Raw genomic sequence first — 25236 nt, 5'->3', positions numbered from 1 at the left:
AGGCACCAAGCTACTTGGTTTTCAGCTTATTGTCTGCAGGAGGCAGACCTCTTCAATCTCAACGATCTTCAGGGCCACATGGATGTGGACTCCCCCTGTTCCCCCATGAGGAGGGCAGACAGCACGTTGTCTTCCCTCCAAGAAAAATAGTAGGCACATCAACTCTGCTTGATAGTGACCTGCCAGCCACAGGGTTCCCCATCCTGGAACACTCCCCCTCTCCGTAGGTCGATGAGTAGATGGGGTTCAGTGCTGGTTAGGAGGGAGCATTCCCCAGCATCATTACACCCGGCAGAGTAGGTAAGTAAATAAGTGAGTACATCTCTCCTTTCTGCCATGCCCTTGTAACAGGAGTCTCATCCTGTGCCACTGTGCCTGCCATGCATTTTTTTTGGTGTTTATGCGGCCTTGTTTGTGCCGGCCACAATGTGACGTGTATTTTGGCGCCCGGTGCTTTTTGCCGCCTGGGCTGTCCTGCTCTCGCATTTTTTACTGCTGACATCTTTTACTGTATTTTGTCGCCAGGCGACATGATAGGCAGACCGCTTGACTGTCCCGGCCTCCCTGAATTCGTGCCAGCCGCTGCGTGGACTGTGTTATGTTGCTGCGCGAGTAGGCCCTGATGTGGTCTGCAAGGCAACCGATGTTTCACGCGTGTAAGGTCCTATATGGCCGGTGCTGTGGCTGAGAGGCGGCCTATGTGTTGCAAGGCCTACACTATGAAGGACTACTGTCCAATCTATGCACAGCCCGTCCTTGCCCACCCAAATGTTATTGGGCCCTAATTCCTACTCAACATAGGCCCGCCTCCACCCTGTCCTATCAACCTCAGCATGGATCTGGGCTTGCTGAGACCTGTGGTACCTTCCATACTGGAAAGAGTACTATACACAGGAGTTCTCTGGACACATCACTCCTCATTTCCTCTCCGAATCTGGGGAGCCTTGTCTAGTCCCCCTGTTAATACCCCCCATGCGGTTCCCTTCAGGCAGCCTAGCGCGATGTCTGATTCCAGGATGAAACGTGCACAGGAGCCGTCCAGGGCCACATACTATGTGCGCTCTCGCTACAATACAAGATTTACATCCGGCAGAAATCATCTTGTCTTACAAACAATCTTGTTTGAACTATTTGTCAGCATTACTCTGGGCTTGCTGAAACATGTAGTACCTTCAATATGGAAAGACTACAATGCACAGGAATTCTGGGGACACATCGCTCCTCCTCTCTGCTCCGGACCGGGTGAGCCTTACGTAATTGCTAGCTCCCCTATAATTGCATGCCAACAGTTTCCTTGCAGGTAGCCTTTGCGCGATCTTTGATTATGATATGCAGGCTGGGGCCGTTCAGAGCTGCATACTATGTGTGCTCTCGCCACAATATGAGATTTACGTCCAGTCAGAGAATATCTTGTCTAACGAACATGCTTACTCTAAGTGTAGTGGTAAGTTCGGGGTTTAGTCCTCCGACAGGGAGGCAGGTGGCCGTGGATCCGTCTACTGGCACTCCTCTGGTCAGCCCTCTTAGATTTTGAGCCAGTATGAGCCTGATCCCTCTTGCAGGCGGTCTTGGAACCAAAACGGCATCTGGTGCATTCTAGAAAGACTGGATAGCTAGTTCAGTCAGCCGTTTCAATGTGGTTCACTCTTTGCTGCATGAATAGTAACTGTTGACACGGAATTCCCTGCTGACCATGATTTGGCTGCAGAATAGGCAACAAACTATTCCACTATTGTGGATAGCCGACTGTTGCCGTAAGGCGTACTCTGTAAATTAAAATCAGCCTCCTAATACGCTACCAGAGCGTTCTTCAAGGATGATTCCTCCGCAGGTACAATGCGGAGAGCTCTGGCCCAACAGTGGAGCCTGTCCGGCAAATGCTTCGCTAAACCGATGAGTTGGGATGTCCTGCATCCTTTTTCCCAGTCGACATACTAACAACCCGTGGTTGTCCCCGCCAGTAGTACATCTTCTAGTGTCCCGTTTGAGGAAACGCTATACTCTCTATACGGCTGACGCGCCTTCCTTCAAAATAGCGTGATTGGTGAATTGCGTCAGCAGAGCAATTGCTGGAGTACCTAAGCAAATTACCCCAAGATAAGTTTGTTTCCATTTCTTCTAAACTTCCCAGATATGGTAGACTCTTAGCCTGCTATCACAGGCATCCATGGACATACTCCCTGGAGTTAAAATCCCAGGATGCAAATGCCGTTTTTCAAGTAATACTTAAAGGACTTCCTCTCGATTGCTTCAGGTTCTCTGCAACCAGTATGGCTGAGAACCACTGGTAGTAAGAGTTTTCCTTTATCACATATCAGATCCAGTGTGTAGACTACGCTTTACATAGCGCTGTCCTGGATACAAATCGCGACGGATCCAGAAGCTCGCTGCTGTTCCCTCCTGTGGTATTGCTTAAAGCAGACCATGAAACAGTATACACTTGTACTGCTCTCAATTCTGACTGCTCTACCCTCTCTACTACTGATATTTCCACAAAGGGACCAGCGAAATTCACATACTTCGTGTGATCTTGCTGTGATGTCACATTTTCATGCGGCTAGTTAGAATCAATTACATCTTGGTAAAGGGCTGACCCTAGTGGACAACCCAGAGAGCCACCCGTTTCTAAGGTTAGAGTTCTTCAAAAACCCATACACTTCGCGCAGAAGGTGAATGCCGTGACCATCATCACAGTATGAGTATGCTAGTGCTAATGGTCTTCTCAAGGCATGTTTCTCAATTGCCCATTCTCATATTGGCCTTCCCAGTAGTACATTCTCTCACACAGGCCTGTGAACTATATATATTCATACACCCAGATAAATTGGTAGCTTTGTCTCAGAGCTGGCAGCTCTATTAGGTGAACTTTTCTTTGGCCATTTTTTTTCGTCAGGATAAGTCCGTTTTACGACCTGTTGCCTCTTACCTAACTGCACGTGGTATCAGTATCCAGATCAATAAAAGCTTTGGTTTACCCTTCTATCTATAGCGGCTCATCCCAAGGGATGCACCTGTCACAAGCGGGCTCTGTATGATCTTGCAAACTTACCTCTCAAATGGCATTCTTCAGACGCCCTAGCTCTCTGCTTGTACTCCTGACAACCCACAAGTGAACTTGGTCCTAATTCGCATATTTATCTCTCTCAAGTGGCATTCTTCAGTCTTCCTGGCTGTCTGCTGGTGCTCCCGACAGCACAAGTGGATCCTTTGTTTTCCGAGGTGGGTTCCTCGCACTGACTCTGATCTGTGGCAGTACAGGTTTACACGGACCCCTTTTTTTCTCCTGCAGTCAGTCTACTGGATCTCTAGGCATCAAATAGCGCTAGTTACAGTTACAGAGCATTACTTTGATAGATTGGAACTTTTACAGATGCAGCGATACCAAGTATGTATTTTTGTTTTATTTATATTTTTTATTTTTTTTTAGTCTCCAGAGGGGGGAATAATTTGCGATTCTTTGATCGCTCCTGCAGTATTATGTAATGCCATAGCATGACCATGAGCATAAGGGTTTAAAGTCAATGTGTCACCAGGCTTTTGCTGCTCTATCTAGTAGCAGAAATCCTGATTCCATCGTTGGTTCACTTTAAATGCTGCTATTGCCTTCTTTAAATCAGCTTTCATATGTAATGCAGGGTCTTCGTATCCATAAGCTTCAGGCCAACCCCGCCGTTCCACAGATGTGTTAACTGTGCATAGAGAGAAAGCTGCCAGGTGAGCAGAGGTAGCCGCAGTTCACCAGTATTGAGAACCTCAGGATGTGCGGCAGTCTAAAAAGAAATTTAAGAAAAGAAACTGATAAAACAAAATGAACGAGTACTCACATATTCTCTGTCCCAGCGATCCAACACTGAGGCTCCTGTGGTCCACCTAGTCTTTGTCTATATATGGACAGCATGTGACAGCTGCAGCAGATACGCGCCCGCACTACTGCCATCACTGCTCAGCGATGGTAACCGTGATGCCAGGAGGATGGGCACATCACCCCTGCCTTCACCTATTGGCTGTAGTGCACCAGCAGTACAAAATATCCCTATTTAATTAAGAGCTGTGCCTACAATTACCAATCCGGGCCGCAGTTGTCAGCTTCCTGCTCCATCCACGCTGACAGCTGGCCCAATATCAGTAGATTGCTGGGGGTCCTGAGTGGTGGATCCCCAACGATCAGCTATCATGACCTATCCTGAGAAAAGCCCCTGTAATTACGTGTCATGCATAATTTTTCTTTTGTAGATACTTCTGTAATAATTGCTGTTTTGTACAAATAACAGGAGTATTGTGTAACAATGATTTTTCCGAAAGAAAAAAAAGGCTTGGGAGTGAAGGGGTTAATAACTCGATGTATGATGATGGCTTACTCCGTGTTATCGGCAGTATGTTGTGTGCTGACATCGTATTCTGTCTTCTTTCAGCCCCCCCCTCAAAAGCTCTTACCTGAACATGCGCAGACACTGGAGAAGTATGACTGGGAAGCCTTTGACAGCCACAGCCATGGTAGGAGCAAGATTAGCAATTCTTCCTAGTTTAGAGAATATGCTGAGACAGATTAATGGTAGAACTACTTGGCAGTAACCCACTCATATATTAACCCCTTAACATCACAAGGTGTAAACTTACGTCCTGGGTGTGCCGGGTTTATATGGAGCTGATCCCGCTCCATACAAGGCGGGTGCCAGCTGTCTGTGATAGCAGACATATGCCCGAGACAGCCTGATCAATTCAGACAGTGGCATTTAAATGCCATGATCATTATAGGGGGTCCCAAATGGCACCCATGTGATTTTGGGTGGGCCGTTCGGTTTTCATGGCAGCCAGTAGCCTTCTAAAGGTCTACAGGACACATAAATGCCTATAAGGGTGTGCCTGTGATGTGCCTTCATAGACTGCTTGTCAAAATGCGATATCATGTAATGTGGTATTACATAATACTGCAGTAGTGATCACTAAATCAAGTCCCCTGTGAGAAATTTAAAAATCATTTAGTTTTTTTTTTAATTAGAAAAAAATAAAGAAAGACAGTTTAATTTAAAAAAGCTTGTTCCCATACTAATAAAAAAAGCATATTTGGTATCACCGCATCTATAAAAGTCTGATCTATCAAAAAAACATGTTATTTATCTCACCCGGTGAATGTTGTTGGGGAAAAAAAACAATTGCGCATTTTTGGTCACATGGTCTTCCCCAAGAGGGTGGAATTGCGCTTTTTTACCCATTTTACTCCACTTAGAAATTTGTAAAAGTTTTTCCCAGTTAATTATGTGGTACATTAAATGGTACCATGGAAAAATACAACAACAAAAAAACCAAGACCTCAGGTAGCTACAGAAAACTATTAAGATTTGTGAGGAGCAAAAAAAGAAACCGGGAGCATGTCCTTAACGGGTTAAAGGGGTTATGTGGATTCAAATTAAAATTTTTTACCACCTGGACATGGGTTGAAATAAAACACTCTCACCTGTCTTTGCCGCTAACCGGCTCAGCTGCCCTGTCTCCGTCTGGTCACCTGACTGTTGGCGGCAATCTGGCCAATCAGAGGCTGCGACATCACCTTCACGAAATCCTGGCATCATGGAGCCCGAGGTGTGAGCTTCCATTCTATATGGTACAGAATGCAGTACTGTAGGAATATAGGGAGTGGGCACAGCCATTGTGCCATGGCCTTTTCCTTAGCTCTCCGGTGGTATGTTATTGCATCCTGAGAGATGAGAGTGAGTGGTTGTCTCCTGATGAGCCCATTACTGGAAGTCAAGCATTTCACTATTATTCTACCTAGCAGAAGAAAAGCCAACTACACATGACTAATGTATAAAGGCCCATTTGCACAGAGTGTTGATCGCTCAAAGATCGCTCAAACGACAGTTTGAGTGACAGCTTTGAGCGATCATTTTGCACAAACTATTAAGTAGCTACTTAGCTACTTTATAGCTTATTGGCGTGCAAATGAATCCTTTAGCTGAATGCAGTTAACAGCCGGAGGGCTCTTATCTGCATTCAGCTCCTTTGTTCTCCACGGGGAAACAATGCTATCAGCACTACCCGTGGAGAACTGCTGCTAAGGCCGAATGACGATTAGGTTGGACTGAAACGACCAGCCAGCAGTGCACGAAAAGTGCATGATGGCCGCGTGTTTAGACACGCTGATGATGGCTTTTTAGCGATTTTTTTTTTTTGATTTTTTTTTTTTTAAATTTTTATTTCCCATCGCTATATGTAACCTTAAGAGATAAACCACTAATGTCACATTACCACAAATCAACCGCCGGCATGAAATCCACTGCTTGTCCATTAGTAGACTTGCATACAACCACGAATGCTAAGAAAATCCAAAATACCAGAAATCTTTTAAGCTGCATCTCTCTAAGGCCTCATGTCCACGGGGAAAATCAGGCCCGCTACAGATTCTTCTTCTGTAGAATCCGTAGCGGGTCCCTCCTGCCCCGCGGACATGAGCGCTTAAAATAAGAATTAACTTACCTCTCGCCCGCTCCGGATCTTCCCTTCACCACGGCTTCATCTTCTCTCCGTCGTGGCCGGATCTTCTTTCTTCGGCCCGGCGGATGCGCAGGGCACGTGGGTTGCGTGCCTCACGCATGCGCCGGCCCGAAGAAAGAAGATCCGGACGCGACGGAGAGAAGATGAAGCCGCGGCGAAGAGAAGATCCGGAGCAGGTGAGTAAATTCCGATTTTTGGTCTCACGCGGATCCAGACGGCTTCCATAGGCTCCAATAGAAGCCCGCGGGAGCCGTCCCCGCGGGAGACCCACACGAAAATGGAGCATGGTCCAGATTTTTTCATGCTCCATTTTTTAAAAATCCCTTTTATTGACCATCCACGGGTATTTATCTACCCGCGGGTGGTCAATGCATCCCTATGGGGTGCGGATCCGCGCGCGGGAGAAGAGTTAAAATCCGCTGCGGATTTAATTCTTCTTTTGCTCGTGGACATGAGCCCTAAGTCTGGACTACATTTACCGCTGTGTGTATTTACGTGTCTGTAGTCATGTCTGTCCGGATTTCATCCAGTAGTTAGCAAGAGATGACTAGAAAGTATTGGCGGAACTAGTTGTCGGAGATTAGTGGTGTTAGCAACTTCCTTAGCTGTCAGTGTCTGTGTAATTATGGAGTTGAAACCACCAGCATCTCCGTCATCAATAAGGTATGGAATGACAAAACCTTTAAATACAGACGTTCTTGTGGCTTTTTGGGGTGTAGTTTGCGTTTTAGTCTATCATTCTAAGTGTTTGTGGATTACATAAACGCAGGACAATGGCAGCCATGAATCACCTAGAATAATAATCGTAAACTAGCTTTGTCTCATATGTATGGATAATGTGTGACTAATTGGCTCCACTGACTAAATAGTATTTCATCGGCTTTATTTGTTTTCTCTCTCTTTCCCGCAGTGAATTACCTGACTGAGGAGGTGTTCTTGCTGTTGCAGTCTGTTGTGGCAAGTATCACCACATACCTCCATATTATGTTCTGTCTAATAGTGCAAGATTTACTCTGGGAATGAAACTGTGACTCCTATAGAAAATCCCTGATGACACATGGTGACATCATACCGGGCTGTGCCAAGGGACAGCGGTTGGAGTATGTTCACACACACTTCTGTGACTGTCCCATTTATCTGAATGGGGCCTACAGAAAACCATTGCACATGCCATAGTAAAAACATCCATTTAAATGCAAGGAACTGCTTTTCAGCCACAGAAACCTCTACAACAAGGCAAATGAACAAATCCCTCTAAAGACCATCAGGACATCACAGCCGGACCTCTACACACTGTATTCAGGCTGTTATTGTAGTTTTCTGCTGATTGTATGTGATTTCTCTGCAGTTGCTCTACTTTATTAGGGTGTATGTTGCCCATGTATGACATATAGTGCTAAAAGCCCATTGACTTCTATTGGGCATTCACACCTGCGATTTTTCATGCGTGTGAAAAAAAATGCAACATGTCCTATTTGATGCATATTAAACACCAATATAGGCTATGTGGATTTAGCATATGCAGCAAATATGCATGTACATACGTATTTGCTGTGTGCTGTATATTTTACATGCAGGAAAAATTACTGGGACACATAAACGTGTGAGTGAGCCCTTAGATTGCAGGGCTGAACCTATGTTTGTGTAATACCGTGTTTCACTGACAATAAGACCCTGTCTTAAATTAATTTTTGCCATAAAAGAGGCGCTAGGTCCTATTTTTTTGAGGATGTCTTATTGTACTTTCCTAGCGGACTCGGTCCAGCTCTCTCCCGCTGCTCTCCAGAGTCATGGTGTGGACACACCTGCTGAGCCGACACTATAAGGCTGCCTCTCCACGGGCGTTGCGCTATCCCACCTGGGAGCAGGAGTCAGCAGACGGATCTCCGCTGTCAGCCTATCTGACAGATAGGCTGACTGTGGAGAATCACGGTAAATTTGCAGGATGTTGCGAATTGCACCCGCAAGCAGAGAATCGCAATGATTCTCTGCTCGTGTACAGGGGCAAAGAGCTCTCCATTACATAGTGTAGCTTTCACTGCGTTCCCTGCGGCCGCATTACCGCCACGGGAAACGCAATTCAAACCCGTCCGTGGACAGGCAGCCTTACTGTACCGTACTATTATGGTGCTTTACGGTAATGGTTTTCCCACAGCACTGTAATAGTATGCCGCAAACCAGAAAGGGATTAAGACAAATGTTCACATAAGAACATGGCTGAGCAGTGCTCGAGAACCAATCAATGCAGCGCTCAATAAACCAATGAAAGCCATCACATTCGTTTTTAAGTGCTGCTCAGCCAACCAATGCAACGCTCGATGAATTAATCAGAGCCATCGTTTCCTGGAGGTGGGATTTATGAATCCCAAAACCAGGAAGTGATCTTCTATGGATGGCTGAGGACTGCAAAATGCGCGTCAGAGCTCCGGAGAGCAGCAGGAGGGACGTGTACCGAGCCTGCAAGGTAATGTATTGCTTTTCTTTTTTTTTGCATGCAGCATTGTAATGCAGCTAGGGCTTATTTTCAGGGTAGGGATTATATTTAAAGCCTCCCAAAAAATCAGGGTGGGGCTTATCTTCAAGGTAGGTCTTATTTTCAGGGAAAATAGGGTAGCAATTAGTGCTAGTAAATGACCATTAATGGCATGTAATGACGCTAATTGCTTGTGCTTACAGGTGCAGCCCGGCAGTTGTAGGAAAAACATGAGCGCTAGTGTTTGTGAAATAATAAGGGTCATATTACAAATTGAATAACACTCTGAAATATAATTAAGTCGCACAAGTGGGGAAAGCAGGACTCGTCTCAATAAGAAATCCACAATGGACCCTGTTTAGGAGGCATAGGTTCATTTGTTAAGGCCCTTTTAGTGGCTCTTTCAGAGTTTTTTTCAGTTTTTTTTTTTATTGCATAGCAGCTCTATGTAAATTATGGCAAAACTATAACATATGGCTTCAGCCTTATATATGGCAGCTATGTTATATTTGCTTGTTAAGCTCACTGTGTGCAGCCTGTATGTTTACTACCTGCATCAGTTGGGAATCCATTAATCTCTTACTGGTTTCTAGAAAAGTAGAGCACTACATGCATTATGTGAACATTTCTCTCAATCCCTTTCTGGTTTGCGGCATACTTATTACAGTGCTGTGGGAAAATCATTCCCATAAAGCACCTTAATAGTACAATACAGTAAGGCTGCCTGTCCACGGACGGGTTTGAATTGCGTTCCCCGCGTGAACGCAGTGAAAGCTACACTATGCTATGGAGAGCTCTTTGCCCCTGTCCACGAGCAGAGAATCATTGCGATTCTCCGCTCGCGGGTGCAATTCGCAACATGCTGCAAATTTACCGTGATTCTGCGCAGTCAGCCTATCTGTCAGATAGGCTGACTGCGGAGATCCGTCTGCCGACTCCTGCTCCTGGGCGGGATACCGCAACGCGGGTGGACAGGCAGCCTTATAGTGTGGGCTCAGCAGCTGTGTCCACACCATGACTTGCCAGTGCTAACTGCATTATAGAGTTGGCACACCGTGCGAATGTTCAGAATTGAAGATACCACCGGCACAAGTATTTTAAACCCCTTAGATGCTGCAGTCAATGCGGACTGAGGAATCTAAGTGATTAACAGAGAGGGCTCCCTCTGTCAGCTCATCGGCTCCCTACAGTCGTATAAAATCACTGGGTTGCCATCGCAGCTGAAAGCCTAACAGTTGCCGGCATGCCAATTTAAATGTAACATGAATGGAATTAACACACTGCAATACAGAGGTATTGAAGTATATTATTTCCGTGATCAGAGGATTGCATATACTAGGACACAGAATAAAACTTTAAAAAAGGCAAAATGAGAAGACAGCTCAAAATTGACGAGGTGCTCTTTTATCTTTGAGGGCTGTGTTTGAGTCATGATGCAAATTAGGGCCACGGGTGGGATATATCTGGAAACTGCTGATTCTGAGTAATAAATATTGATTTGTGTTTATTTGTAACTCCTGCTGTTAGAGAAAACATTTGTATTAAAATTGAATATTTGCTAGAAAAATGAAATTTTCCCTCCACCTTACTTATTCTTTTCAAACACCTGGAGTTTACAAACTTTCTCAATGCCATTTTGAAACTTTGAGGGGTGCAGTTTTTAAAAATGGGGTGATTTATGGGGATTTCAAATATAATGAATCTCAGTCACTTCAGAACTGAATTTTGTCCCTTAAAAAATAAGTTTGTGATATCTTCAAAGTTAGAAAAGTTGTTCCCTTAGGCCTCCCTCACACCGGCGTTACAGTAAGCAACGCAATTTTACTTTGGCTTTCGGCTGCAGGGAGCTGCGGCTGACAGCGGAGTTTAGCATAGCTCATCATTGATGAGGTGTGCTAAATAGGCAAAAGCATAACAGACAGTGCTCGACAATTTAGGTGCTGGAAAGCGCTGCTATCGAGTGGCTGTCTGAGCGGTCTCATTGAAAACAATGGGAGTATTATACAGCTCCGCATTCCGCAATGCAAATCCGCCTGTGTGCAGGAGGCGTTAAGCAGAAAATTGGCGACCAAACTTGAGCACTAACATAAAGTACAAGGTGTCACAAAATACAAGCTCAGAATCGCTTGCATATGTAAAAGCATTTCAAAGTAATTACCGTATGAAGTAACATGTCAAATCGGGGCTAATGGACGCTGCATTACTAGTAAACCTGTTCAGATGATTAGAAAGAGATAAAGCTATGCCAATGAATGGTTGTGGCTTTTATGATACAGTAAATAAACTGAACTATACAACAGTGCATTGTCACATGAGCGTACTACAGGTGTATTTATGTGCCCATAATATGAATGAGTGTCTGGTCCAACTATGGATGGGGATCGCACTACAATCTTCTTTGTGTGTATTTGGTGCCTTGTGGACTCGTATGGCAGTTTCTCATTGACCATTTATTTCTATCTACAGATGGCATGCCAGGAGAGCGATGTAGAATCACTAAAAATTTTGCAAGTGGAACTTTGGTATGTTTTGCAGTGGACTACTCAATATAAACTATATAGGAAGTTATTCTGTAAGGCTGCATTCACACAACCTTATTACCTGCGAAATGTAGTGCCTGTATTATGGTTGAGTATCTTGACCTGTCAGCAGGACTGCTGACCCAAACTCGCAGCACCATAGATCCCTATGAAACTGTGACTTTGGATCAGTAAAACCGCAGACAGGCTGTGACACTCGTCCAAAGTAGCGACACTAAAATGTGCCCACAGTATGGTTGCATGTATGCAACCTAAGGGCTTTGCATATGTAATACGCTGTATCAATCTGCCATAAGCTCCCATGTTGCCACTCACACATATCGCACAAAATGCATGTGCAAGAAAGAACGCAGTATGTTCTCTTGGCACATATCACGCGCGCATACACGCCATGATAATGTGTGGCAATTGGCAGCGCATAACGAGTATGCAATGTACTTGCTACGTGCCGCCTCGCGCACGGCACTCAGTGAATTACACCCATGTGAAGCCACTCTTACTAACATTTGATTTATTTACCTTTGAACTTTTGGTAAATATTACAACATACCGATATATGAAACTACAGTTTCTCCCCAAAAATATGGAGGGTCCAAGTATTGTATGTAGAATGCAGACTGTTAAACATGGGTACAGTAAGTAATGTCCACTTGCACGCATGGATTCCAATGCTGAATCCCGTAGTAGAATCCATGCGTGCCTGTGGCCATGGAGAGGGAAAATACATTTTCTTACCCTCTCTGGAAGCTGGGAGCTCTCCTCTGTGCAGGCCGGATCTTCTTTCTTCCAGCTGACGGATGTGCTCGGCATGCCGGCAGTGTGCCGGTCACATACGCCGTACACAGCTTTTTTTTTAAAACTCCCACTCTCCTGTGTATCCTTGGCACAGCACAAAAACAGCTGTGACTGTGCCATGGGTATAGACGGCTTCCATAGGCTTAAATGGAAACCGCAGGAGCCGACCGTGCAGCACATCCGCAGGAAAATGAAGCATGCTGCAATTTCTTCCTGTGCGTGCGACCCGCATGCCAGGAAGAAATCCCATCTACATGCTTTTAGCTGCCCTACGGATGCTAATGCATCCCTATGGGCAGCAAGATGCATGAATCTCACGTGTGGGGGCCACATGCGGATTTTATTAATAAAATCCGCACGTGGACATTGGGCCTAAGGTTGTTGGAAGATGGGCTTGTACTTCTTTTTCTGTAGAAGCGGTTATTTCCTTGCATTGATTTTTCTTTTTTTTCCTGCAATTTTGCATGTGTACGGCTGGCTGTCTACGGGCGAGTTGTCATTGCGAGATCTGCGCCGATAAATCGCACGCGGAGCTCGCAAGACACGCTTTCATAGGAGGACTATGGAAAGCACAGCCCGACGCCCACGTGCGGAGAATAATAGCAATTCTCTGTTCGCGTGATTAAAATTGCGGCATGCTGCGAATCTCTGCGGTGAGCCTATCTATTAGATAGGCTCATCACGGAAACCTTTTAGTGCTCCCCCCTCCTCCCCCATGGCAGAATATTGCTAGCAATACTCCGTCCTGGCTGTGGACAGGCGGCCTAAGGCCCGTCTCAAATGACTGCATAGGAATTGTGGATTCCGTACGCATTTTATCCACAGTAATACGTGGATCAATCAAATTCATTGGATTACGCAGTTCCGCTCACATTAGCGGCTCAGAATCGCGTAATCCGCTTGCGGAAAACAGAACGCAGCATCTTCTATTTTCCCGTGGATATCTGCGACACAGCGCCGATTGTTCTTTATGGTCACGGGTATACCCGCAGCCTAGCCTTAGTGGTGCAGCTCTTTGCCGCACTGCTGTAACCAAGTGTTAATGCCTTACTGATAAGTATCCAATGGTTGTTTTAGGTCGTCCGGCCATTATCAGTCAACTATTTTCTCTCCTAATTTGGTTAGCTGACATTTTTGCAGCATGTGTCTTCTGGACTTATTACGCAATAAACATACAGAACTTCTGCTTTTTTTCTAGATGGTGTCTAATCTTGCTTAATCTTTCAGTAATCCTTGAAGGAATCCTGAAGCACCATGTTTACTATTATTGATGTTATGCAATGCTCGGTCTCTTCTGTATGCAAGATATTTGTTTCCATTTATCTGTAGCGGCCCGTATTTTGTCAGATTGCTGGAATATAAGGTGTTAATGTAATAGTTGTTGCTGGATCGTATTATGAACACCTCACTTACTGATTTTCAGATTTTTACTTTCTTGCAGTGCTGTATTTCTGATTGCATGCCTTATACAGTGGATATAAAAGTCTACACTGCGCTGTTAAAGACAGATCAATAATTTCAGATTTATTTCCACTTTCAGTGTGACCCCTTATATGTACAATTCCATTGGAAAACAAGCCAAAATCATTTACAGTAAAAAAATATATCTTTGCCCACTCTTCCTTGCAGCAGCTTCAACTCCAGGCCAGCCACAGATTTTCATTGGCATCCAGATCTGTGATCTGGCTGGGCCATTCTAGAAATGTGACCTTCTTCTGGTGAAGCCATTCTCTTGGTGATTTGGCAGTCTGTTTTAGGTTGTGGCCGTGCTGAAAGGTGAAATTCCTCTTCAGCTTTTTAGCAGAGGCGTGAAGGTTTTGTGCCAACATGGACTGATATTTGGAACTGTTCATAATTCCCTCCCCCTTGACAAAATCCCCAGCTCCACAGCAAGACAGCCCCACACATGATGCTGCCCCCACCATCTTCAGTGCGGGACTGGTGTCTTCTGGTGATGTCTAATGTTGGCTTTACACCAAACATCTCTTTTGTAATTATGGCCAACAAGTTCCCCCTTGGTATCATCAGACATAACACGTTCTCCCACAGACTGCTGGAAGACTTGATGGAGGATTTGGAAGAACATAGTTGGGCTTGGATGTTCTCTTTTAGAAAAGGCTTCCGTCCCTCTACCCCACAGCCCAGACATATGAAGAACACAGGAGATGGTTGTCACATGCACTACACAACCAGTACTTGCCAGAAACTCCTGCAGCTCCTTTATTGTTGCTGTCGGCCTCTTAGTAACCTCCCGGACCAGTTTGATTCTGGTTTATACACCAGTTTTTGAGGAACTTCCAGTTCTTGGTAATGTCATTGTTGTGCCAAATGTAATCCACTTCTTGCTGACCGTCTTCACTGTGTTACATGCTACATGTAATGTCATGGGAATGTTTTGGTCCCCTTCTTCTGACTGACACCTTCCAACAGACTCCTTTTGATGCGCTGTAAGATCTTTAGAGACCAACTAAGAAAATGTCAGGAAAATCCTAGAAGATCCGAACTTTATATGGGAGAGATCAGAATCCCTGTAAATAACGGCAGCAGAGTGCTGACTACTATTTATCAGGAGTCTAAATGTGATTTGGCTAATTCTGAACACAACCATATCCCCTTATATAAGAGGGTGTGAACACTTATACAACCACATTATTTTAGTTTTTCAAAATACATCGCACAAAAATCACAAAGCACAAACTTGTGTTCCGTTTTTAACATTAGAAAGTCGCATTGACAATTGCGTTAAAAAAACACAGCAATATCGCAGCATAAAAAATGCAAGTGTTTGGGAGCCCTAAGGCTGCCTGTCCACGGGCAGCTTTTGCATTCCCTAGCTGCGGGAAACGCAGTGCACGCTTTCCATAGCGTTGCTATGGAAAGCGCAGCCCCCTGTCCACGAGCAGAGAGTCATAGCGAGTCTACGCTTGCGGGCGGCAAATCGCAGCATGCTGCGAATTGCCACAATTCTCCGCGGTAAGCCTATCTGTCAAATAGGCTCACAGCGGAGATCCGTCTGCTGGCTTCTGCTCCCAGGCGGCGGCTCCCGCGGCCGAGATCTATCGCGGGATATCGCAACGCCCGTGAACAGGCAGCCTAAAGGTGGAAATAAATCTGAAATGATTCATCTTTGTTAGATTTTTTTATGTGGAATTTTAACAGCGGTGTGTAAACATTTTATATCCACTGTATACACATATAAGGTATAACCTTGCATTTCACGAAACCTGTAAATTAGGGTGTTTATAGAACAACTATACAAACAATATAACATCAACTGCAGAAAGGGGTTGGGGAGGCATTTTAAAAATTCTTGCTTTATCAAGTAGATAACCAAATTTTAACAGTAGAGGCATAGGAATGAGTTAAGATGGACTATAACCGGAACTATTTAGAGTCTGATTGTTAGAATATAGAACTTACATTTTGTGCCCTCTTGGTTTAATTTGTTTAGTTTGTCTGAGCTTCTGAGATGGTAACATATATAGCTTTTTCTGCAGGATGAGTAGCCACATGTGCCCACTAACACCTTAACCTTTATGCTTCCAGGCCACTATTAACAGCAGAACAGAACCACTTATTACATCTCGTCCTTCAAGAAATGATCTCACCATCAGGTCAAGGCAAATGAGCCATGCCATAAAAAAGACCTACCAGAAGCTGTAGGGTCTTGGTCAGCCAACACATAAGTAGACCTCTGTTACTCTGGTGACTGCAGATTTGGACTGTATTTCTCTCTGTTTGTTGATGCAGCTTTTTAACAATATTAGTATACACTTTTAATGTTTATTAAGTACCATGTGTTACATATTATGTAATTTCTGTCATTGCTTCCCTAACTTTAACACCTATGAGAGTAGTGTTGGCTGAGAGGCCTGTCCTGGTGACATGTTCCTTTTACTGTCTCAGTGTAATATGATTCTTTTAAAAGACACTTCTTAAAGACATTCTATTGTGTTTCCAGCGCCGTCTACAATGTATAAAGTTCTATAATGTTGTAATTTATTTATGGCAATCGTATTTTTCAATAAAGGTTTTTTTTCTCAACTGTATCCAATCAGATTCTTAAATTTATGATTTGTCTACAATAATTTAAGAGCTTTCCACACACTCGATAAAAGTTTGGTAAATGGGTCAATTTTTATATTGCTGACAAGCTATGCACATGAAAGCAGCACAAGTGCGGCACATGAGCATCTGTAAAAAAAAAAGTGTAAACTAAACTTTAGGGGTTAGTCTAATGGTCCAAGGCTCAATACGGGAGATGTCCTGAAGATGAGATTAGCCAGTCAGTGTGTTTTTATAGAAGAAACACTGGTCTAACCCTACCATCTCCACTTCTATGCAATGTGGAGATTAGGTAGTCTGAAGATTGTCGTCTACCTCTGACAGCCGAAAATAGGACCTGGAACCAGAGGATTAGAGGGACGGCAGAGAACAATTGCAGGTAATATACCTCCCTCCGATCCCAGGACTGAATTTTGTCTCAAAACCAGAAGATCGCTTTACTGGTATCTGCGCTTGAGAACATATTGTAATATAACAGTGGTTGTAATTTTAAACTTGTGAACTGTAAAAATTAGATTTCAGTCTGAGGCAAAAGTATTCCAAGGGTGGAGCACACAAGGGCTAGGAGAGATTTCAATGAGGGAGGAGAATAGCTGTAGTTTTTTTGACTGATGGAACAAAAAGCATTTTGAAAGTATTCGACAAAGTTCAAATAAATGCTACATTCAGAATGGATTGAAGTTTAGTCAGTTTGGTTAACAAAATACATTTGTATGCTGATGGGTTTTTCACAGCCGTCTAATTAGGTGGAGACACGGATTAGGAGATTTATTGTTGCATAACTTGGCAGATTGACATCTCGGGATTTAAAGGTGTTTCCCGAGCTGTATTAAATTGGAGTTTAGTAAACCTGCACCTCATAAAAACCATATTAATAAATGAAGTTCTACTGCATTACATACTATATATTACTTTTTAAATTTGCATTACATGTCATTTGAAATCCATGCTCTATTTTACCAAAACTGTCTCGGGGAAAAATGTGCAGGTGTCAATAAATCCAGTCGGTAAAAAAACTATTAGACACCTAGAAGGCGTTTTTGTTTTGCTGCAAAACTCTGTCGCTAATCTCAGGCAAATATGCAAATAGTTAGACTTGTGGTGTGATTAGATGAACGGTCTTGTCACCTGAGGCCCTGAAAGTGGTTCAATTTTTGTCCTATAAAAAGGCTCTCAGAGGCTCCCTTGTGGGTAGTGATCTCTCCTTCCGCTTGTGTAGAGCTTGTTGACCACTACACGCCTCTATGATGCAGAGAAGAGATTTTACCCAGGCAACAGAGTTTCAGAGGGGGCCAGTGGATGCATACAAGCACATAAGGGGACCAAACTCAGGCCAACGGACAAGCATGATTAGCTCCAACTGTTTCGTTGTCTGCAATCCAGAGACAGGTGCTGATATCTTTCCAGGCCCCTTTGTCTGTTGTAACTATTTCCAGGTGCTTGACGTTTGGTCTCACGGCACTTATTACATGTACAGTTTTTAACACCCTTCCACTGACGCTTCTGTTTATAATTGTGGTGCGAATGACGAAACTGGACTGCTACAGAGTGGGACCTGGTTCTCTTCAGAGAATAATCCTGGTTTAGTTTGGGCACTGGCGACGGCTGTGTTAGTTTCTGGGGACCTCAGAGGAGGACTCTGCAGCCTGGGAGTCAGAACCTAGGGTGAATATGTCTGTGGCAAAACACATAATCTTACCATTTTGAGGATTCCACTCAACTCAATCCTATGGATCAAAAGGCAGGGGGGGCTCGCTTAAAAATACATAGGAAGCAGCTTCATACCTATTGAGACCAGGGATGGCAGCCACCTGCGTGGCAAGAACCCTAAACATCAGGTTAGAACAGCTGGAGAAGCATGTTCAGAAGAGAACCCCCCAAAAAAATTGAAGAGTCCTTGCCAGTTTTAAAAATGGCAACATGTTTTCTACTTGATGCAGCGGCGGCGACCCTCAGACTTTTGGCCCACACGGTGGCACTCTCCAACACTACCAGTAGAGTTCATTAGCTTCTCATCTAAAAACAAGTTCTGCTCGTTACCATTTCATGGGCAGTTCTTGTTCGGTCTCGAGTTAGACGATATTTTGGAAAAAGCCTTGGATAAAAGAAAGGGGTTTCCAGAGGAGAAACCATAAAGGAAAACATTTTTTCGTCCCTCAGGTCCTCAGCAAGAGTCATACAGGTGGAGTTATCTCAAAGGGGCCAAGAGAAGGGGCTTTATCTTTAACCCCAACCATGGACTGTCTTATAGACAGAAACAGTGGCTCCATCAGGGACAAGATTGCAGTCCTTTGTGCAACAGTGGGGCCTTCTTGGAGGGGACCCTTGGATAACAAAAATAATAGGCAAAGGATACAAAATAAATTTTATTTCTTCCCCACCTTAAAGATTCGTAGTTAGGATATTTTGGTGATCACTCAGACAAAAAAAAAATCTTCTAAGAGACTGTAATATAGTCACGATACAGTTACTTAACAGCTATGCTGGATTATAAATTGGGAAAAATCCGATCTGTCCTAGTTCAAAAAAAAATCCTGCGGCTGATCCTAAACTCCATAAAAGTTAGTTTTTGCCGGCAGACCGAGCCCAGGACCTTCAGGCAAACGTAACATCATTCCTACGTGTGAGGACTTGCCCAATGGGGAAAGTAATGTCCCTTTTCAGCAAGCTTATAGCATGTACTCCCGCAGTAGCATGGGCCCATGGAGCGGGCAATCCTGTTATCATGGGACAAGAAACAGTCCTCGCTGGACAAAAGTATGGTAATAGGGAATGCTGTGAAAAGCTTTCTTCTGTGGTGGCTTGCAGACCAAAGTATCTCCAAGACAGTAGAGTGGTTCCAAAACAAGACCATACAAGTCACAACAGATGCCAGTGCATCAGGCTGGGGTGGGCTCAGATAAAGGACCACTATTTTTAGGGAACTTGGTCTGAGAAAGTCAGAAATCGGACTTCAAATTTCCGAGAGTTATATGTGATCTCCAAGACTCGAAAGACCTGACCAAAGAACGACACTTAAAAGTGTGGTCGGACAATGCCACAGCAGTGGCATATGTCAACCACCAGGGGGGCACAAAGTGCGCCTCTCTTCAGAGTATTGCACAAAAAAATAATTTCTGAGCCCAACATCACATAAATCCATATCAGGTACTCACCTGAAAGGCTCCTAGAATATGAAAACAGACTTTCTCAGCCGCCACAAAATAGATCAAGGGGGTGGTTCCTTTCTCAGTCCGGTGTTTCAGGAACTGATACAAAAATGGGAGGTTCCAGAAATAGATTTATGTGCCACCAGAAGAAACAAGAAGGTAAAAAAAAATTATTTCCCCTCCACCCCGGGGATCGTCCTTTAGTAGTGGACGCATCTCAGGATTGGGGCTGAGGGCTGGTATATGCGTTGCCCCCTCTCCCACTTATTTCAAGAGTTTTACAGAGATATCTAAAGGAGGAGTGTGCACTGATATTATAGTACCATTCTGGCCCAAGAGGAGTTGGTTCTCCATTCTGAGGATGACAAGCATCCAGGAACCAGTTATGCTTCCAAACATCCCAGACCTGCTCTCTTAAGGTTCCCGGACACATTCGGGCCTAAAAAAATCTGCACCACTCATCATGGACTCTGAAAAATCAATATTACTAGGCAAACGACTGTTTGACAAGGTTGTAGAAAAAGAGGTCAAACCAACAGCACCAAAGGAAACCCTTCTGGGTCAGGCTCAATCATGCACGCCAGGCTGTCCAAACCATGTAAACTCCAATCGTAAGTCGTCCAAAAAGAAGTAGCCAGCAGCATAAGTGGATGAAAGTAAACAGTTACTTTATTGCCCCATCACCATAACAGCGACGTTTCGGCCATGTTGGCCTTCTTCAAGCTCTTTGTTTGACAAGGTTGTTTCAACCATGTTGCTAAGCCGGAAGAACAGCACTAATAACATTTGTCTTAAAGTGTGGAGAAGGTTTAATTTCTTGTGCGAGAAGAGAGACATTTCAGTTGTTCTCCCCAGATATCCCACTCATCTTGGACTTCTTGCAGGGAGGTTCGATTTGGGCCTAGCTTCAGCTACCCTTAGTGTGCAGATATCAGCTCTTAGTACTTTCCTTGATACCAGGTTATCTTAGAATAGATGGGTCATTAGGTTCTTAGAAGCGGTAGAAATACTAAGACCTAGAATCATAGAATGGTAGAGTTGGAAGGGTCATCTGGTCCAACCCCCTGCTCAGTGCAGGATTCACTAAATCATCCCAATGAGATATTTGTCCAGCATTTGTTTGAACACTTCCATTGTAAGAGAACGCACCACCTGTGGTAACCTTTTCCACTCATTGATCACCCTCACTGTCAGAAAGTTTTTTCTAATATTTAATTTGTGTCTCCTCCTTTTCAGTTTCATCCTATTGTTTCTAGTCTTTCCTTTTGCAAATGAGAATAGGGCTGATCCCTCTGAGGTCTGACTAAGGAAGAGTAGATGGGAATAATTACCTCACGTAATCTAGACTCTATGCTTCTCTTAATACATCCCAGAATTGTGTTTGCCTTTTTTGCTGCTGCATCACATTGTTGACTCATATTCAGTCTATGATTTATTAGTATACCAAAGTCTTTTTCACATGTGCTGCTTAGTCCAATTCCTCCCATTCTGTATGTGCTTTTTTCATTTTTCTTGCCAGGATGTAAAACTTTGCACTTCTCCTTCTTAAATACCATTCTGTTAGCCGCTACCCACTGTTCAAGCTTTTCTAGATCTTTTTGAATACTCTCCCTCTCTTTCCTAGTGTTAGCTATCCCTCCTAGCTTTGTGTTGTCAGCAAATTTGATCAGTTTCCCATCAATTGATCATTTATAAAAAATGTTGAACAATACTGGGCCTAGGACAGAGCCTTGTGGTATGCCACTGATACATTCTTCCACTTGGGTGTGCAGCCATGTATGACCACTCTTTGAGTATGATCACTCAGCTAGTTGTGAATCCACCCAACAGTTGCCTTGTCAATCCCATATTTGGTTATTTTATCAATAAGTATGGTATGAGATACTTTGTCAAATGCTTTACTAAAGTCAAGATATACTATATCCACCGCATTTCCCTGATCAATTTGTTTGCTACAAATCCATGCTGGCTCTGATTAATTACTCCATTTTTATCCAAGTACTTGCATACATGCTGTTTAATAATTTGTTTAAAGATCTTTCCTGGTATAGAAGTCAGGCTCACAGGCCTGTAGTTTCCTGGATCCACCTTCTTCCCTTTTTTGAACATAGGGACAACATTTGCCCTTTTCTAATCTTCTGGGTCTTCTCCTGTTCTCCAGGAATTTTCAAACATTATGGCAAATGGCTCAGCAATTACCTCTGTTGCCTTCTTTAGTATCCTAGGATATAATTCATCTGGACCTTGGGACTTGAATTCATTTAAGTTAGCTAAGTGTTCCCTCACCATCTCTCGGTTTTTAGATAGCCTGCATTCTTTTATTCCCCCAAAAGCACAGGGAAGATCCGTTGATGTTCCATATACTTTCTGAGAGAAAACAGATACAAAATAGGAATTTAAAATTTCGGCCTTCTCAACCTCATTCTTAATCAATTCACCATTTTCATCTTGTAAGCATCCATTAGTATCTTTGACTTTTCTTTTGCTTTTGACATACCCCCAAAATCCTTTTTTATTGCTTTTGGCCTCTTTTGCAAGCATCAATTCATTATCAGCTTTATTTTTTCTGACACTTGCCCTACAGTTTCTGCAGACTGCATTATATTATTCTTTTAGATATTCCCCCATCTTCCCAATTGATAAACATGTTTTTCTTTGTTTTTAAAATGTGTACAATTCTGTGTTCATCCATCCTGGTCTCTTTAAATGCTTCCCATTCTTCCTTCTTTTAGGGATTGTTAATGATTGTGCTTTGAGAATCTTATTTTGCAGTATTTCCCAACCTTCTTGAACATTTCTGTCCTTAAGAACATCCTGCCAATGGGCTCTTCCTATTCTCTTTCTGAGTCCATTAAAATCTGCCTTTCAGAAATCCCAACCTTGAGGTCTGAGTTTTCTCAGGTCTTCCTCTCCTTTTTATGCAAAATTCAAGGATCACTGATCACTGCCTCCTAAGGTCCCAGCCACCCTTACTTCCGCAACCATTTCCTCCCTTTTGATAAGAATTAGGTCCAAGATAGCAGATCCCTTTGTTTTCTCTTCTACCTTTTGGAAGATAAAGTTGTCAGCAAAAGTGGATAAGAATTTGGATCCAATACTTTTGCCTGTGAGAGATTCCCAACAAATGTCTGGATACTTAAAATCTCCCATGATCACTATGTCATGCTTTTTTGAGAGCTTGGCCATCTGATGTAGAAAGAGTTCATCCATATCTTCTGCTTGTCCTGGTGGCCTATAGTAAATGCCTACAACAGTGTCCTTTCTGTTGTTCTCTCCTTGTATCCTTACCCAAATAGTTTCTACAGAACTACCATGCTCTGAGGCTTGAATCTCTGTGGAGATTAAAGTTGTACTGTTCAAGCCTTGTGTTCCAATCATGTGTATCATTCCACCAAGTTTCCGTGATGCCTATGACATCATACTTCTCTTCCTGTGTTAGGAGCTTCAATTCTCTTTGTTTGTTTCCCATGCTCTGTGCATTTGTGCAGAAACATTTTAGTTTGTGATCGGTGTCTCTTTCTCCTCTTCTTTCCTTCTGAATTTTTTCTTTTTGTTCTTTCTGTCCACTTCTAATAGCAAGGTTCTCAAATGTATTAGCTAGCTATTAGAGATGAGCGAACGTGCTCGGCCACGCCCCTTTTTCGCCCGAATACCGCGATTTTCGAGTACTTCCGTACTCGGGCGAAAAAATTCGGGGGGCGCCGTGGCGGCACGGGGGGGTAGCAGTGGGGAGTGGGGGGGAGAGGGAGAGAGAGAGAGAGGGCTCCCCCCTGTTCCCCGCTGCTACCCCCCGCACCGCCACGCCTCTCCCCGCCCCCCGGCGCCCCCCGAATCTTTTCACCCGAGTACTGAAGTACTCGAAAATGGCGGTACTCGGGTGCGTAAGTACTCGAAACGAGTACGTTCGCTCATCTCTACTAGCTATATATTTTTAACTGGCTTTTCACTTCCCTTCCCATATTGTTCTAGTTAGAACCTCTAACATATTTCCCACCTGGAACCTAAATTGTATATTGAAAGCCCTCTCTGCACAGCCTTTTGAGCCATTGCAATCAGCGCCAATAAGAACCATAACTTTAAAAACATTTTTTTCTGATAGCAATTTGTACGGCTGTAAGAGTGAGTGAACTTCAGGCCTTGTCAGTTCAGAAACTGTATCTTAGGGTATCAGATACTAAATTTTTTATTTAAACCAGATCCCTCTTTTCTGCCAAAGGTGGTATCACCTTTTCACAGGTCCCAGGATATTATTATTCCATTATTTTGTGATAATCCTAAGAACAACCAAAAGAGAAGTTTCCACGCTCTAGATGTTAGACTGGCTGTCCTACAATATATCCAGGCTACTAGCCAATGCAGGAGAGATACAAACCTGTTTGTCCAGTTTTTTGGGATAAATAGGGTTAAGAAAGGTTCTAAAAGCACCATCTCAAGATGAATACGTCTGACCATTTTTTGACGCATACACTTCAATTAATAAACCAGTGCCGGAGGGACTAAAAGCCCACTCTACTGGAGCACTATCGACTACCTGGGCCGAACAGGCTTCTGCCTCAGTTGACCAGATTTACAAGGCAGCAGTGTGGAAAAATCCACATACTTTTATCAGACACTATAGATTAGATGTCAGGGTAGATGAAGACTTGACATTCGGATTGAAGGTTCTTTCAGCAGTAGCCCTGCTGTCACGTCCACCCAGGACGTGCTGAAACTGTAATCCGCAAAAATACACAAAGTGCATCAAAACAATAATAAACCAAAAGTTAGGAATTCTTTCCCTCTCTAAATAACCTCAGGGATGGGGACCTGCCTAAACACAGGCATATCGCCCTGACAAGGACGTACCTGACCTTGTCCCTTAGTCCTTAGTTAACCCTACGTAGGACCAGGAAATAACATAAGAAACACAAAAGAAAAGAAACACAAAGTTAACTTTGAGATGCAGCAGACAAATGGTCCAGGACCACGCTCTGACTGAGACCACAGCCAGAGCTAGACTGAAGATTCAACGGCAATTCAGTCCAGCATCAGCCAGACTAAATAGCCATGACAATTGCCCACAGGTGTGGCTAAACATGTCTCATCTAATCCCACACAAAGCAGGGCCAGAGGATGGAGAACCACCTGCAGAACCTGCACCAGGCTATGAGCATGGCAGCAATCCCTGAACCACCGCAACACCAGTCCTAATGTTCTGTTTTGTTGGTACATCTCAGGTGGCTCGGTCATGGAAATGATAGGGATAATATAGGTTATACTTACACGATAATCGGTTTTTCAGGAGCCTCCACAACAGCACCCTTAAATTCCACCTTTCCGTAAAAAAGGGGTACATTTTTTTGTGCATATACACTATATGGACAAAAGTATTTGGACACTGCATGTTTTTCAGAAAAAGTGCTGTATTATTTTATTTAGTAATGTGTCGGCCCTCCCTTTGCTTGCATTACAGTGGCAACACATTGAGTTATACTTTCCACACGTTCTCTGTAATAGCTCACCATTCCTCGTGCAAGTCTGTGAGAAGAGATTGTTATGAAGTTGGGCGTGAGTGGCAGTGTCATATCCCTTGCTCCTGTTCGTCCCACAAGGCCTTGATCGGATGAATGAATAGTTATTGCAAAATCAGCAACTTTTTATGTTACCCATGCCCTTCCTCGGCTACTGTTGGCAAACTCAGTATTTGCATATTTGCTGATTTTCTGCAGTGTCCAAATACTTT

The 25236-nt window shown here is 43.7% G+C and overlaps 1 protein-coding gene across 1 annotated transcript in view; it reads left to right on the top strand.

Annotated features, from left to right (window-relative positions):
• LOC136621040 (40-kDa huntingtin-associated protein-like) overlaps positions 1-16349 on the top strand; it is a 43137-nt gene extending 26788 nt beyond the window's left edge. Inside the window, exons 9-12 of the mRNA XM_066596224.1 lie at positions 4413-4494; positions 7403-7449; positions 11432-11487; positions 15847-16349. Of these exons, the coding sequence (XP_066452321.1) occupies positions 4413-4494; positions 7403-7449; positions 11432-11487; positions 15847-15928 (267 nt within the window). The 3' untranslated portion in view covers positions 15929-16349. The remainder of the gene's footprint in view (positions 1-4412; positions 4495-7402; positions 7450-11431; positions 11488-15846) is intronic.
• The last annotated feature ends 8887 nt before the right edge of the window (positions 16350-25236 follow it).

This window comes from Eleutherodactylus coqui, chromosome 3 (assembly GCF_035609145.1).
Source record: "Eleutherodactylus coqui strain aEleCoq1 chromosome 3, aEleCoq1.hap1, whole genome shotgun sequence".
NCBI classification, from domain to species: Eukaryota; Metazoa; Chordata; class Amphibia; order Anura; family Eleutherodactylidae; genus Eleutherodactylus; species Eleutherodactylus coqui.
This window is presented reverse-complemented; position numbering and strand designations above follow the sequence as displayed.